The sequence below is a fragment of the Procambarus clarkii genome, chromosome 46 (assembly GCF_040958095.1).
Source record: "Procambarus clarkii isolate CNS0578487 chromosome 46, FALCON_Pclarkii_2.0, whole genome shotgun sequence".
Classification (NCBI taxonomy): Eukaryota; Metazoa; Arthropoda; class Malacostraca; order Decapoda; family Cambaridae; genus Procambarus; species Procambarus clarkii.
Window position 1 is genome coordinate 20687577 of NC_091195.1, and position 18074 is coordinate 20705650.

Below are 18074 nucleotides of genomic sequence, written 5' to 3' on the forward strand. Positions count from 1 at the left end.
CGGTTTCGTATATCAACACTTAAATACGTGTCCATAACTAGTATTTTGATGTTTCTTTGCATCTTACAATCTCAAAAAAATTATCTCTCACGATAAGCGTTCATATATTTGATTTCTAGTTATCAAAATTTTAATTTTGGATAAATTACTTTCAAAATAGTAATTCTATTATCATGGCCAGCGACCTAGATAGGTTAGGTGGGTTGCTTGGGGTAGGACGTGTATGGTGAGCAACGGAAACACTTCAATTTTCCCCTTTAAAGTCCTCGAGAAATAGGGCATGCAGCCCAAAAGTTAAATTTCTAATATGGTCATCAATTATCTTTGTCTCCCCCTACAATTGCATCCATTTTCTCTGTCTCCCCTATAACTACATACATTTTCTTTGTCTTCCCTAAAACTACATCCATTTTCTCTGTCTCCCCTAAAACTACATCCATTTTCTCTGTCTCCCATATAACTACATCCATTTTCTTTGTCTTCCCTAAAACTACATCCATTTTCTTTGTCTTCCCTAAAACTACATCCATTTTCTTTGTCTTCCCTAAAACTACATCCATTTTCTCTGTCTCCCCTATAACTACATCCATTTTCTTTGTCTTCCCTAAAACTACACCCATTTTCTCTGTCTCCCCTAAAACTACATCCATTTTCTCTGTCTCCCATATAACTACATCCATTTTCTTTGTCTTCCCTAAAACTACATCCATTTTCTTTGTCTTCCCTAAAACTACATCCATTTTCTTTGTCTTCCCTACAATATAACAACTAATTCCTGACATTTGGTGAAGGTGTGTGGTGCGTGTGGGGACGAGGCTCGCTCCCTGCACTTCGGGGGCCTGGCCTGCGACTCCTGTAAGGCCTTCTTCAGGAGGGCCGTTGTCAGCAACGCCTTCCCGGGCTTCGTGTGTACCAGCGGCCACAACTGTACTATAACCGTCGAGTCGCGGAGGAGCTGCCAGGCGTGCAGGTCAGTATAAAAAAGGCATACATGTATAAATTTAAATAATTTATACATATATAAATTTTTATATCATATTTTGAAAGCGAAGATGTGTATGTATGGTTCGTCATTGGACAGAATGGTTGTTTGTTCTTATCAAGGTCCTGTTTATGCCCAAACTGAACTGTACGAGGCTACTTTGTTCAGCACGCCAGTTAACAGCATGATCAATCCGAACTGCTTCTTTACGAGTGATATCCAAACACTCGGGGTAATATAACAGACATTAACACGAGCGAACTGTGAAAAGTTGACAACATGCCCATGCACTCAGCCCCGGGTCCAGACTCTTGGAATTCCAAATTCATAAATGTCAAATACCAGCAGCATGAGAGCTCAGCATAATAATAATAAAAAGACGGGATACAACTGATATACCAGAAGCACTTTAATCAGCAGTTATATCTTCAGTACACAAGGGAGGGTAGTAAAGCACTGGATAAAAGCTATAGAACGGGTTATCTTGAGGTTATCTTGAGATGATTTCGGGGCTTTAGTGTCCCCGCGGCCCGGTCCTCGACCAGATCTCCACCCCCAGGAAGCAGCCCGTGACAGCTGACTAACTCCCAGGTACCTATTTACTGCTAGGTAACAGGGGCATTCAGGATGAAAGAAACTTTGCCCATTTGTTTCTGCCTCGTGCGGGAATCGAACCCGCGCCACAGAATTACCTTAACCGGGTGCCTTAACATCACACATAATTATTGTGAATGATTAAAAATCAAACCGCCAGTTTTGTGAACAATGAATTTCACAGCCAGGACACCATAGTTTTACAGCGGGAAGATCATGCTTCATGCAATTACTCAATTGCCATGAGAAAATCAAAGAAGGCGCCGATCCTTAACTATACGAATCTGTTCTCCCAGCAATGATTGGGTACGTGGTTCTTAAACACTTAACGGGTCGTATTCCAGGGGAAACTAGTGGATAAGTTTTACCATAAGCTATGGGAAGGGAAAGCTCTCAGCCTGCTAACAAGAGTCAGCAGTCGTCTGCTCCTGTACCCACCTGTGTGTAAAACTAGTAGGGTAAGGCTTACCATAAGCTATGGGAAGGGAAAGCTCTCAGCCTGCTAACAAGAGTCAGCAGTCGTCTGCTCCTGTACCCACCTGTGTGTAAAACTAGTAGGGTAAGGCTTACCATGAGCTATGGGAAGGGAAAGCTCTCAGCCTGCTAACAAGAGTCAGCAGTCGTCTGCTCCTGTACCCACCTGTGTGTAAAACTAGTAGGGTAAGGCTTACCATGAGCTATGGGAAGGGAAAGCTCTCAGCCTGCTAACAAGAGTCAGCAGTCGTCTGCTCCTGTACCCACCTGTGTGTAAAACTAGTAGGGTAAGGCTTACCATGAGCTATGGGAAGGGAAAGCTCTCAGCCTGCTAACAAGAGTCAGCAGTCGTCTGCTCCTGTACCCTCCTGTGTGTAAAACTAGTAGGGTAAGGCTTACCATGAGCTATGGGAAGGGAAAGCTCTCAGCCAGCTAACAGGAGTCAGCAGTCGTCTGCTCCTGTACCCACCTGTGTGTAAAACTAGCAGGGTAAGGCTTACCATGAGCTATGGGAAGGGAAAGCTCTCAGCCTGCTAACAAGAGTCAGCAGTCGTCTGCTCCTGTACCCTCCTGTGTGTAAAACTAGTAGGGTAAGGCTTACCATGAGCTATGGGAAGGGAAAGCTCTCAGCCAGCTAACAGGAGTCAGCAGTCGTCTGCTCCTGTACCCTCCTGTGTAAAAAAAAATAATTGTTGTATACAAGGACTTTGCAAAGGCATTTGATAACCATGGCAAGATAACCTATTAAATGAAATCAACAGAAATAACACGACGAATATTCAGTTTCCTGTCAAACAGAATGCAAATAGTAATAGAAAAATGAATCAAGTCCAACCAGAGTACTGAGCTTTGCACCTCAGAGCACAGAGAGGTGTCCTTGTACCACTGTTTGTTTTTCTTATTCTCGTATCAGATATAAACAAAACAAAAACCAAATTTACATCTTTGTAAATTTACATCTTTGTAAATTTACATCTTTGTAAATTTACATCTTTGTAAATTTTCATCTTTGTAAATTTACATCTTTGTAAATTTACATCTTTGTAAATTTACATCTTTGTAAATTAAATAAATCTCATACTTTGAGGACGATACAAAAATCAGTCTGAAAAATGACTTTTATAGAAGACAAAATACAATCTAATACTTTATTATTTTATAAATACAAGAATTGTTACATTCTTATAGCCTTTCGTGGAAGTCCTTAATCTTAATATTCCCCGGAATACGACCCGCCAAATCGTTTAACAACCAGGTACCCATTTTACTGTTGGGTAAACAGAGGCTACAGTTATGGATTGGCGCCCAGTCAATCCTCCCCCGGCCAGGCTACGAACCTATGACAAAGCGCTCGCGAAACGCCAGGCGAGTGTCTTACCACTACACCACGGAGACTGCGAATGTTTAACAACCATGTTTAACAACCATGTTTAACAACCATGTTTAACAAGAATAAATTCCAGGTACTTGGGAATGGTTAAAAAGGAAGAATTTAAACTAAACACAGAGTACAGGGGCCAGATTCACGAAGCACTTACGAACCTGGGGCCAGATTCACGAAGCACTTACGCAAACACTTACGAACCTGTACATTTTTTCTCAGGTCTTTGGCGACTTTGTTTACAATTATTAAACAGTTAATGAGCTCCGAAGCACCAGGAGGCTGTTTATAACAATAACAACAGTTGATTGGCAAGTTTTCACGCTTGTAAACTGCTTAATAAATGTAACCAAAGCCGTCAAAGATTGAGGAAAGGTGTACACGTTCGTAAGTGCTTGCGTAACTGCTTCGTGAATCAGGCCTCAGGTTCGTAAGTGCTTGCGTAACTGCTTCGTGAATCTGGCCCCAGGACACAATCATATCTACTCATAGAAGGCAAACAACATGAAAAGCATCTATGAATAATGATATCAGGCCGCCTAACGTTCAGTGAGGATAACAAAGATATCAGTCAGGACAATGAAAGGATGGATAACGAGAACCTTCAAATCCAATGGTCCAATCCCACTAGGATACTGTTTTAAATCACTTGTGTTGTCCCGTCTTGAGTACTGCTCAGTACTCACTTCCCCCTTCAGAGCATTAGAGATCTCTGAACTAGAGGGAATACAGAGAACATATACGACACGCATAGACGAGATAAAACACCTAAATTATTGGGACCGTCTCAAAGCTCTCCAAATGTACTCACTAGAAAGGAGACGAGAGAGATACCAAATAATATATACATGGAAGATACTGGAGGGCCAAGTACCAAATTCGCACAGTAGAATAACAACATACTGGAGCGAAAGGTAATGTTAGGCTTTAGCTTATCATTATCTACATATAATGATATGCTAATGGTATGCTAAAGCTTATATGATAATAAGATGCAGCTTTATCTTATTTTATTTGTTTATCGTATTATATTTATCTAATACACTTTATCTAGTTGTATCTTATTATGATAGAGCTTATCATAATATAATTAAATCGGGGAATGTAATACTAAAATCAGGGAATGTAAAATATGCTAATTTCAGCAAAACTTTTGCTACTGCATCAACGATTATTTATTTTACATTAGACCTGTATGTAGTCGTTTTGAGAGCGACTCCTGCAGCACTAATGAACAAATCCACAAGGGCCGTGACGAGGATTCGAACCTGCGTCCGGGAGCATCCCAGACACTGCCTTAAACGACTGAGCTACGACATGGTTAAAAGGATTGAAACCGACACGTTATTGTGACTCCTCGCCTGCACAGGATGAATGAACAAATCCACAAGGGCCGTGACGAGGATTCGAACCTGCGTCCGGGAGCATCCCAGACACTGCCTTAATCGACTGAACTACGACAGAACTTTCTCAGTAAGCCTACTCCTGTAATTATACTTGACAATGTTCATCGCTGGACACAACAACACGCATGAACATGGCGATGACAGGAAACTATCGTGAGAAAGCGCCAATTAGCCATTAAGATTATATAGTACTTGGAAGGGATCAGGATAAGGATTTAGGATAGGACAGGGGGGGGGGTGCCCAACCACTTCTGGGACGGTCGGGGATTGAACGCCGACCTGAATGAAGCGAAATCGTCGCTCTACCGTCCACCCCAAGTGGTTAGGCATATACAGTACTTTTAATAAAGTCATTGTCAGATGTTTCAGAAAGTTAAGGGGTGGAATTTCATTGTTTCAAATCCCTTTTTCAGCAAATTTCTGCCTAAATTCAATTATAAACCGACCTCTCTGTAGGTTTTATATTTCAGTTGCTCCTCAATTACCAATTATTACCTTCAAATTAAGTTTGCTATACGAATCTCGTCTCGAAATTATGCAAATCAATCATTAGTAACATTTTCAATTACAATTTGTCTAATGTTATACTAAATACTTTGATTGTTACATAGTTTCTTCAAATGATCAAAAATTCGTAAATCTTATAGTATATTATTGTGTGGTTAAATTAAAATAATTATTTAATGATCTAAAAGCCTAATTCTTTATGAATTTCAAGATTTGAGCTTTTTTCTCCAGATTTAGGAAATATTTAAAAAAAAAGTCCCATTGTTAACATCCTGTTTAGCAACTTTGGTTTGATATCATCTGGTTTTGTGTTATCAAACATTCCATCGAATGTTTTGCCACATTCGTGTTGCTCGGTGTTCAAGGCATTTAAATGTGAGAAGTCTCTAAAATTTATATATATATATATATATATATATATATATATATATATATATATATATATATATATATATATATATATATATATATATATATATATATATACCCTGTTACCTAGCAGTAAATAGGTACCTGGGAGTTAGTCAGCTGCCACGAGCTGCTTCCTGGGGGTGGAGGCCTGGTCAAGGACCGGGCCGCGGGGACACTAAAAAAGCCCCGAAATCATCTCAAGATATCAAGTTAGCAATTCACCAACAATAGATAACTCGACACGAAAGCTAGTAATTCAAAAGCGGACGACTCTCATCCACTCAACAAATCGTTTAAGGACAGAACCATTAATGAAGTTTTAGGTTAGTTAATTTATTATGCATCAAATACCCATCTTGAGATTATCTTGAGATGATTTCGGGGCTTTAGTGTCCCCGCGGCCCGGTCCTCGACCAGGCCTCCACCTCCAGGAAGCAGCCCGTGACAGCTGACTAACACCCAGGTACCTATTTTGCTGCTAGGTAACAGGGAGCAGCAATGCTGTTGCTGTGAGCGGTAGTTGGAAGGGTTACACAGGCACATAATGGGCTCAGGGACTGAACCCCAAAATTAGCCACGCAAATTACAGTCTTGATGAACTAGTTATAAAATTCAAAGTTCAAACGCCAATGAACATTTCTGAACTTGAGCATTCCTGTAAACACCCAATTCAACTCGCTCAGGATATTCTGTAATTGTTATGTTTAATGCAGTCGCCAAATTTAAAATATTCAACACTCCTTCAAATTCCTTAATATTTACAAAACCTTCCAAGTGTGCAATACAGAGAAATTCTATTAGTGGATATCCAACATATTTTACAAACACATTTGCAAAAACTTCTCCTTTACCAAACATGTTGGGCGCACCATCGATTGACACACAAACTATTTTTTTTAAAGTTTAACCTCATGCTTAAACAATTATTTTATAATTTAATCAGTTCTTCGTATATATTTCATCGTTACAAAATAGAGCAATAATACCTAGCCTAGCCTTTGACGTAATATATATACATATATATACATATATATATATATATATATATATATATATATATATATATATATATATATATATATATATATATATATATATATATATATATATATATATGCGAACAAGCCTGAATGGTCCCCAGGACTATATGCAACTGAAAACTCACACCCCAGAAGTGACTCGAACCCATACTGCCAGGAACACTCTGCAACTGGAGTACAGGACCCTTTAACCACTCGACCATCACGACCGGACAAAAGCTACCATCATATATATATATTATCGGAAAACAATTCTGCTAATTCATTTCAGACCATGAAAATCACATGGGGGTTGAGGGGGGTACTGATATTGAACTCAGGCCTTCCCCGACCAGACTATGTCCGTCCTGCACCTCAGACCAATCCCCCTGCAAAGTTTGAGGAGGCTGGTCCCAAGCGCAAGGCAATTCTCACTTAAAAGATATATATATTCATAGTTTATTGTCCGCGACAAAACATTCAATTTTTTTCACGAGAAAAGGGCAAAGAAACAGTGCCCAATCACTTGGGCCTTCGGGGATAGAACAACGGCTCTGCAAGATTTATCATCTGTATTAACATGGTCCTATTATACAACTTTATTATAATTTCTATAATATACTTTTATAATATATGGTATAAAACCTTATTTGATATATATTAAACTATTTGATGGTAGTCGAATGTATTCAGCAAAAATATACTATATATTTGTTTCGTAATCAAATATTTAAAATTACTTTCTTGTTATCACTTTCCCTCTATATTACATATTTAACAGTTTTATTTTTTATGTTATTATTGCTCGGAGTGCGAGGAGAGGACGCGAAGAAGCTGCCCTTCAACACACCGATATGACGATAAGGCTTCTCCTAGTGCCCCATCTTAATGTATACAGAAAAACTGTATATGGTTCCCCATCACTTATCAAGCAGTTTAATCATTTAGAAGAATGTAGCCATCATATATTAAAGCAGAAACACTTTTAGAAAAGAGAGTTTGCAAGGTACAAATAAGAGAGATCAGTGATAACTCAAGTTCACGAATCAAGTTTTCTGCTGTGGCTAGGCTGGCTTCAGGCGACACTTGGCAATGCCCAGCCCGGAGGTGGTGACTTGTCAGTCAACCATCTCACCTGGCTGTTGCAGCAGTAATCAGTATACCCTTGGTACACCCACTCTTCATCCGCCACCACCTGGTACACCCACTCTTCATCCGCCACCACCTGGTACACCCGCTACTCATCCGCCACCAGCTGGTAGACCCCGCTATTCACCCGCCACTAACTGCTGATTCATCCATCGTCACCCAGGTTTGCTTTGCGTCAAGTCATATCGGCCTCTGGAGGGTTATCAAGCCTACCTCAATACTTTACAAGTATACTCAGTAAACTCAGTGCGTATGCTTCGAGAAGCGGGTATACACCTTTCAGTCTCATTATCCCTTGTTACCCACACGCCAAATATACCACAGATAGCTTTTAGTCGCTTTTGCAAACATGGTATGAATTTGATTTTTATTTCGGCGCTTGGCGTGCAAATTTTAGTGTAAGGCCTATCGACTTCAGGGTCATTAAGAATTAAATTAATCTATGAATAATGAGATATCATTCCATCTTTCAATAGGATATTAAGTATACGTATATCTATGTATATCAGTGGTCAGTAATAAAAAGGTTGGCTAATCAAGAATACATTAAAAATCGAACCATTGCCAAATATAGTACACATACTAGCTGACTAATATATATATATATATATACGCAAAGTAGGCCTAGGTAAAGTTAAGTCTATAGTTTAATTAGTTTCATTTTCTTATATTATTGTTAAGTCATAGCTATATATCGATACCATAGGTGCCTTTGTCGAATGGTATATATATGGTAAAGTATATTTTGGGTTGGTATAATCCCCCAACGGTCAATACGTGTAAACTATACTCGAGAAGGGTTGTATAATTGACTGCGATCACACACATTTCTCGTATAACAAGAGTTCCGAGTTGTGTTTGTAAACAATGATTCTGTAGCCACGTGGTCAGATTTATGTTCTGTTCATTTTATAAACGTTTTTCCCCAATGGATTTGTGTCCGGGATTTAGTGACCTTGTTCACAGATAATTGTACAACTATTTCTCACTTTAATATATTGTATGTAGTGAACATGTTCCCTTGTCTCTACACATCTAAATTATTGGGACTGCTTAAGATGTTCTCATTGGTTAGGTCATCCTGAATGAATTTCGTCACTTAATGCCACTGAAGCAGGCCAAAGTACTATCATTGCAATCTGTGATTGCAATGAAAACTAGACTTAATTAGATTAAAATAAGGCCCTTTTTGTCTTATACAAATTATGGCTGTGATTTAATAATGATGAACTTAGTTATGCAAAGTTTAAATGATATGGGTAAAAAGTTTAAAGCAAATCCCAATATAGGGTGGAAATTTAAATTTGAAAAAAGACCATTATATCAAGTAATGTTTATCTTTGAGGAGAACAGCCTCTAGCCTGACGGAAGCGACCTTGTTAGACCTGAGACGGACAGCTTCCTCACGTTCAGGGATGGCAAACCTATAGCACACGTGCCCAGTGTGGCACGCGAGCTAATTGTGCTGGCATGTGTGTCATGACCTCATGATCCACAGCATCGCTGGCCAACCAAAGTCTGGTCCATTTTCAATAAGTGTCTAGGGTAAGTTTAAAAGACTGGTTAAAACATCACCAGTTTACTGGGACATATAAACGGGTCACCGTAAAACACTGAGAACTAACATTCTCTATATACAACTGATACTTTCATCAGAAGAAAGAGCTTCAACTATCAGCTCAAATAGTCACATCGATGAACTTTAACTTAAACACAGCTTAAATCAGCTATCACATCAGCTATTAAAGCAGCTAACACATCAGCTATTAAATCAACTATCACATCAGCTATTAAATCAGCTATTAAATCAGCTATCACATCAGCTATTAAATCAACTATCACATCAGCTATTAAATCAGCTATCACATCAGCTATTAAATCAGCTATCACATCAGTAACGGCTAATACTTAGGACTAGCTGGTACGAGGCTCCAACCTAGCACAGTGGTAGACTAACCCAAGTAACAGTATGGAGATCTGATACATAAATATCGCGTGAGACATCTATCACGTACTGCTACACAATAATAATCTATGACCCTCAGTTGCTTAAAATCACCTTCCACCTGACTTACTGATATATCAGTTAGCCTGATCCATTTACAACAGGATTTCTCTTATAATATATACCTTATTAATATATAGGACAACCCAAGGACTGGATTTTTCACGTCCGTTTCTCTGGGAAATCAGGAGAGTTGTGACTAGCTAACGGCCATGTCAGCCGAGAATGACTTTGTTGCCAGCAGGGCAAGTCACTCCAACCTTCCTCTTTTGCTTAACAGAAGCTCCAGACATAAATATTTACATCTAGTTCATACTGTACCTAATCTGATATATACGTGAACAAATCCAAATCCGAAGAAATGAACATGAATTCATTTGATGCATCACGCTATTGTGATTTCTGTGTGTACTGATATATACATAATACAATATATATGCAAAACCTCAAGATATATAAGAATATATAAAAATATATGTGCTAAACACATAATTTCTATGGACATCTGACTGCAGACGATTCACGAAAGGTCAGGGGGGGGGAAGGGGGGTATATGGGAGGAATTCTAGCAATTACCGATCGATCGATCGTTTACGACCTGAACTACCATATATTCCCATACCTCAAGTATACAGGTGTATAAACAACCATAAGCTAATCCACTACGGGCTCACCATAGCCCGTGCTACTTGGAACTTCTCGTTTCAGATAACGAATCTTTAACAACAACAATATTCTGCTATTCCACAAAAGAATACTAATACAAGAGTATGCTGTTAGTAATGTGACTAATAGTTTGACCGCAACATACACTTACACCATATATACACTTATACACACACTTACACAGGTGTAAGTGTGTGTGGTCATAAGAATGTGGTAAGCCTGCCGACCCATGATTCTTTAAACTCTTCCTCTTAAAATAAATGCACAATTATCTAATCGACAGCTGACCTCTCGAAACTAATTTTTATGGCAATTGATGATACATCCAGCATGACTGGTCAAAAAACACGTTTTGTAAATGTGTTTACAAAATATGTTGGACATCTACTGGTTGAATTTTTACACGAAGAGGCTTTGTGTGCAAAACTTGGCTATAAGAAGTGGTGAAAACTGTGAAAAAGATTATTATATTTCTACGTATGCTTTAAAAGAAAAAGACAACCTCAGATGAGCCAATCTTTTACTGAACCAAGCGAACTTAGAGTACACAGGAGTAATTATGTACAACAATGTTCATTGGATTAGTAGAGGCTATGTCCTTAGGCAGTTTGATGAGTGTGTGAAGTTCATCTGTTTTTTGACCAATGAGAAATGTTCTTGACAAGAATTATGTGACGTAGGGAGTTAAAGATTGAGATTTTCTATAAATTTCACCTTACATTTAAATTACTTGAACACCATAACAGTCCGTGAAATTAAACGGAAAATGTTTAAACGTTATATCGACAATAACACATTTCAATCCTAAAGCTAAAGATAAAAAAAATGTCTGATCTTGAAAAGCAAGTTTCGAGCATCGTGATTTAAATCCTGATCAATTTTATTTTAAAATCAACTAAATTCAGGTCATTTTGAAGAAACTGAAAATTTCATAAAGTGAGCAACGATGTATCATTAGACAAATTGAATTTGGAAACGTTTCAATGGACTGATTCGGATAATTTTCAGATGCATTTGACAGAATTACAAAGCAGCTCAATTTGTCGACTTAAAGAGCTGAAGACGAAAATATTGAAAATTATCAGTTAGTGACGAATCTTTTAACTGAAAACTCTCAATATATCATTATTAGCAGTATTTACATCGACATATTCACGTGTTTCATTGTTTTTAATGATGAACTTTGTCATCTATAATCTGTTGTTCAAGATCCGCTACCTAGAACAAAGAGTTCCACGTAGCACGGGCTATGGCGATCCCGTAGTTGTATCTATAGTTATAGTAGTAGATTTAAAAAAAAGAAAAACGACTGCTGCTTTGCTTTTAACACGACTCAGTGCAAGGGAGGCACAAACTATCATTTATTGGCGCAGCAGTAAAAATCTTCGAGTAAAATTACTTTACTTTCGATTAAGTTTTGAGTTGAATAATATGAACCAAAGTTTATGATCTCACGTTCACATTTTTTTTTATAAGCTAAAATACTATTATGTTATTTTGCAACTCTTGTTAACATTAATAGTTTGTTAACCGACTTTCTAAATAGCTTTCATTGACTTCAATCTCCCTCTGTTATACTTTGTATTAGTATAATATACTTATATTAGTATAATAAAATAAAATATAATTTTTTATTAGACCAGGACGGAGGCTACCTTGCTAGTCCTGATTGGGGACTAGTTTCCTAAGAACTATTGCTAGTGACTATCTTTGCAGAGCGTCTTACAAGAAACTGTTGGTTTTGCAACATTAGTGTTGCAGTTATTAAAGAAATGCAACAAATTTCTTTCATGACAAGGTACCGACTCTAAGATGCTTTGGCTTTAATAGCTAGGATATACCGTTATGTTTTAATAGCCGGATGCCGTTGCTAGGATATCTTGTTATGTTCGTAGCTATCACCTACCGTTTTCAGATGATATCTTTAGATCACGTTTCGACTGTTCAGTATTTACAAGAGACAGATACGAGGGAGGAAATAGATTTAACCGAAAGATAAATATATTTATCGATATTAATTGAGAGAATTGCGTGTGTGTGTGGGGGGGGGGTTGAAGGTCTTTATGTGGGTGATGAAGATTGTTTGGGTGTGTGTGTGTGAGTGTTTGTGTTGTGTGTTTCAAGAAAAAATAATGTTTAGCGAACATATTTTGGTAAATGTGCATCGGTCTCTCACTCTCTGTCTCTGTCTCTCCTCTTGACTCGTGGGAATTTCTCACCTGGTCGTGGCGACAAGAATTTGACGTCAATAATGTGACGTCAAGAAACATAGTTGGCAATGTTGTTTGGGACCCCAGCGCCCGACGTTACTAACCCAGGGAAAAATGCCTATTACAAGAGGTGTTCGAGAGAGCTTAAGGTAGCGAGGCTTGAGGGAAGGAATGTATATTTATATATATATATATAGTATAGAGGGTTATTGAGTACTCAACCACAGATTGTGATTGACGTTCATTTACAACAGCATATCTATCTATCTCTCTAAACATCATTTTGAGGCAACAGAACCTACGTTCTGCTGACTCCCAGACACCTGCCTTAACCGACTCAGCCATGATGGTACATAAGTCGACCAACCCAGAACTCTATTGAATTCACTGGGAAGTTCTGGTGGCCCCAAACCGGAGCCCAACCAGGGATTTACAATCAACACGACTAAACATGAGAGTACAAGAATTAAGGAAACAGCAGGGCCTACAGGAGACAGCTATTCATACTCACCCAAACTAATTCTTACATATATCTAACCTACGCTTGAAACAATCAATTTCATTCCTATCATGTTACCCAGTAATCTGTTCCACAAATCAACAACCCTAATCCCAAACCAGTATTTACCCAGGTCTTTCCTGAATCTAGACTTATCTTATTTATATCTAATCTAGAGAGACCTGGGGTGGAGAGAAACAGAGACCTCTTCCAGGGTTTCCATACCACAAACTCATTCTATGCCACAAACAAACTCATTCTATGCCACAAACAAACTCATTCTATGCCACAAACAAACTCATTCTATGCCACAAACAAACTCATTCTATGCCACAAACACTCATTCTATGCCACAAACTCAAGTCATTTAACCAGAGTTCAACAGGTAGAAAAATCTTTTGACTTTCTCTGCAAGGCTCAGTCATGCGCAGGTATGCATTACACATGCGCAGTTGGTCATTAGTGTGCAATTACTCATCATGAGAGCATGAGGCAGCTCGGGTCCTGAAGCTATGGAACGGGAGAACGGTGAGTGAGTGAGTGGGGGGGGGGGAGGGGGGAGGAGGTACTAGATGAGTGCAATGAACGTGGAGATGAGTTTCTATAATGAACACACACACATTGATTGATTGGTTGATTGACAGTTGAGAGGCGGGACCCAAGAGCCGAAGCTCAACCCCCGCAAGCACAACTTGGTGAGTACAAAGAAATTAATCGAATATGCTATAAATAAACATATAAAACAACCCCCCCAAATATATATATATATATATATATATATATATATATATATATATATATATATATATATATATATATATATATATATATATATATATATATATATATATACAATTGCAAACCAGATACAATAATACACACACGCATAAACGATCGTAAATACAATAGTAAATACAGATACAAAATACAATTAATTTGCAACACGGATATAACGATGTAATACACAAAAAAAAATATTGCGCTGCATCACACAGTTCAACGCCCAACAGAATGTGAACTAACATGTTAATGTGACTTTTTACAGGTTCACCAGTTGTCTTCGGGCCGGGATGGAGCTGCCCTTGGCCGCCCACGAGAACAACGGTCCCCGAGCCCACTACGCCAACCCCATCTATTACCAGGGCTTTGAACGCGTCCAGGACCGGTTGAGGACTGCCCATGCCGCCTTCAGCAAGAGCCCCCACGCGGAGAACGGCCCTACCCACCTGTTAGAGGGCATCGTTGCCGATTCGTCCCAAGCTGTCACTCCTCCCGGCGGTTTGATAGGTCCTTCGCCTATCCTCGGATATAGAGGCGTGGGCTTTGGCCATCCTGGGGCAGAGTCCTATCCCCTCCGGAGTCCTAGTTTGCCTGCTAGCCACGGATTCTTGGCTAGTTTCACGCCTATGGTTAGACATGGGTCTCTTGCTAGCCACGAGTCGCTCGCTAGCCGCTTGGAGGTTGATAAACACGATTCTACTAGTAAATATAATTCTATATCTAGACATATATATGCATCAACATCTACACGTGTGAACTCCGAGAGCAAGCAAACACCTATAGTTAACAATAGTCCCGCCGGGAGCCATGTGTCTGGTGATAGACATTCCAACAGCCAATCGTCTATGTCATCCCTCAGCCACGCTAGATATTCACTTACGCTTGATCTATCTTCCCCTAGACATTCAGCCATATCTCCCTTGAGTCATCCGAGATATTCACCCATGACTACTGTGAGTCATACTCAACATTCACCTATCACTGCCCTAAGACATTCACCCGAGACTTCACTTAGTCCCATCAGAACTTCTCCAAATACCCAAAGTCCCATCCGAACTTCTCCCGCTACCCAAAATCCCATCAGAACTTCAGCCATAGTTACCCAAAGTTCCACTGGTCACTCATTAACGGCAAACTCTCTCTCAACCGCCCCGAGGCACAGACTAACCAATCACAATATCGACCCTCAGGTCCTCCTCGAATCCTGGTCTGAGGGTAAGCCAAATCCTCCAGCTTTGGAATCGGTGGAAGAACCTCAAAATCTCGTCAGAGGGCAGAGCGAGACGAGCCTCTTGGATTCAAGCTATGCCCCATCGCGGAGTTATCTTGAAGACCCTCTAGATGTCAAAGAGGAAGCTTTGTCTGTTCCTCAAGTCCTTCCAAGTGTCAAAGAAGAATCTCGGTCTGTTCATCAAGTCCCCCCGAGTGTCAAAGAGGAAGATGTCCTGAAGTTAGAAGACCTCGCGGAGATTAGAACATTGCATGAATGCAATGTTGCAATCACCGACAATTCGGAACCGGTGGGAGAGAGGATGATCAAAACAGAAGAACTGGGCAATGTTTATTCTTGTTTCATACAGAAACGTGCCAGATTCCTGGTCAGCACGCCGCTCTACAAGACTCTGGCTTTGCCAGATCGTCAGAAACTCCTCCACACAGCCGTGGCCATGAGCACCTACTTCACAGGCGCCCATCTCATAGACACTACCAACTACACCTGGAAGAACAACAAGGACGCCGCAGAGAAGAGTTCGCACGTCATGTCTGTCAATTCGCTGAGACCTGTCCTCTCCCACGACCAGTTCGTATTCATGATGCGTTACTACATGACCTATTCTCCTTTCTTCTCCGACCAGACGGTCACGCTGCTAATGCAGGTTTTGTCGTTATTTTACCCGGAGTCGGGGCTAACGGAGCCTCGGGTGGTCGAGAAGGGTCGGCTTCACTACATTCGTCTCCTTTCTCGTTACCTGATATCCACCCAGGGTCTCCAAGCGGGCCAAGAACACCTGAAAATACTCATCGAGAGTCAACAGGAGGCTCGGCAGCTGATGAACATTCTTCAGCACGTTGATTTGGCTCCCCGAGGACCAGGGAATGATGAAGTGGCCTCGAAGAAGATTCTGATGGAGGGAATACAGTTGGTCTTCGAAAAGGCGAGAGAAAGCTTGACCAGAGTACCGAGGGAGAGGCAGCAAGATGGATACCATACGGACGGTTCGGGAAGCGAGCCAGACCGGTGTGGCCCTCAAGACGAACTCAACACATTGGAATCTCCGCCGATAGAGGATAAGGACCGGATAGACTTTATCCAGCGGACGCTAATCCGTTTGGCTGACTGTGAAGACCCTCAGATCCTGGCGGAAGCTCGTCGTATCCTACCGACTGATCTTATCCTAAAGTTCTTCCAACTATAAGCGAGACCGTCCCCTCGACGAGAAGTCGTAAAGCTCAACTAAGTTTAATCTATAACTTAAAGCTTCAAGAGGAAGTATAACCCTACCTTCCTCTCTGCTAGAAAGCAGCCCAAACAAGCTAAGGTTATTCCCAGGCCTAGACAACAGCCCAATAGGGGGAGGTTGTCCCCAGGCCTAAACAACAGAGAATCCACCTTACGTCTCATGGATCTGCCAATCCATGGCGTTACCAATTCTAATATGGCGCCCAGCAACCCCAAAGTTATATTTTAGATATAGTTTTAAGTGGAACTTCAGTGGATTTCGCTCCCTCGCTGAGAGGGGGAACGTTGCCATTGGGGTGAGTGAGAGATCGAAGCAAAAGATGAACAATGAAATAACTGAAACTCTCCCGAAAAGGTACTGAATCATGGTTCGGACCTCTGCGAGTGACACTGTGTGTGTGTGTGTGTGTGTGTGTGTGTGTGTGTGTGTGTGTGTGTGTGTGTGTGTGTGTCGGTGGATGTTTTATAAGTGAACTCCAAAACAGTAATACAAATGTTTTGAATTAAAAGCTCAAATGTTTTGTACAAATTTGTGTATATTTTTTAAAAGACTTTGCTTACATTTTAACAGGTGTTTGTTCTTGCTGTTTCTATGCGACTCAGGTATTGTGTTTTTTTTTTTTTTTGTGTCCTGTGGTATTGGTAGCTTAAACTAGTTAGTGGGATGACATCAGACATCACTATAGCAGACATGCACTAGTGATGTCTGCTATAGTGCCTCCGCCTCTATTGACCATCATAAGGCTTTGCCAAGTCCATTGATAAAATAGATTTTTCATTAATATATATATATATATATATATATATATATATATATATATATATATATATATATATATATATATAACTCATAAGCTGTATGTACACGCGAGCTAGAAATCACTAGGAACTCTTTTTAACCCGACTGGGATTCGAACCCCGGCTGCCCAGGATCTGTGCGCCCGGTACTCTTGGAGCACAGAGTACCGTAATACCATCATTGGTCTACTGGTTATATATGGTACTCTCTGCGTACAAGAGGATGATCCTGGGGACGGGGGTTCGAATCCTGGACAGGTTTGAGCCATCTTCTATTTAGTTTTAACTTACATAAATGATTTGATGTTCTTGATTTAATGTAAAGTCTTATCAGCCCGTCAGATAAAACTGTGAAAATATCCACATTTCAGAAAATTCGGTTTCTTAGGCAATTATGCACAACTTAAAATAATCAATCTCTTTTTTTTTTCCTCTCTCACTGTGTCTGTCTGTCTCTCATAAGTATCCACAAGTTAGGATATCTTCTCCTGGATATCTGGAACCTGCTATCTATGCCACAGTTATAACAAGGTTGTGTTATAATAAGCTATAACACTGAGATGTTGTTAGTTGTTAACAACCGTAGCCTGGTGGATAGCGCGCAGGACTCATAATTCTGTGGCGCGGGTTCGATTCCCGCACCAGGCAGAAACAAATGGGCAAAGTTTCTTTCAAAGTATTCTAGCAGTAAATAGGTACCTGGGAGTTAGTCAGCTCTCACGGGCTGCTTCC

The 18074-nt window shown here is 40.0% G+C and overlaps 1 protein-coding gene across 1 annotated transcript in view; it reads left to right on the top strand.

The window, feature by feature from the left end:
* Positions 1 to 17112, top strand: part of LOC123770463 (uncharacterized) — a 54252-nt gene extending 37140 nt beyond the window's left edge. Inside the window, exons 4-5 of the mRNA XM_045762326.2 lie at positions 792 to 970; positions 14349 to 17112. Of these exons, the coding sequence (XP_045618282.2) occupies positions 792 to 970; positions 14349 to 16500 (2331 nt within the window). The 3' untranslated portion in view covers positions 16501 to 17112. The remainder of the gene's footprint in view (positions 1 to 791; positions 971 to 14348) is intronic.
* The last annotated feature ends 962 nt before the right edge of the window (positions 17113 to 18074 follow it).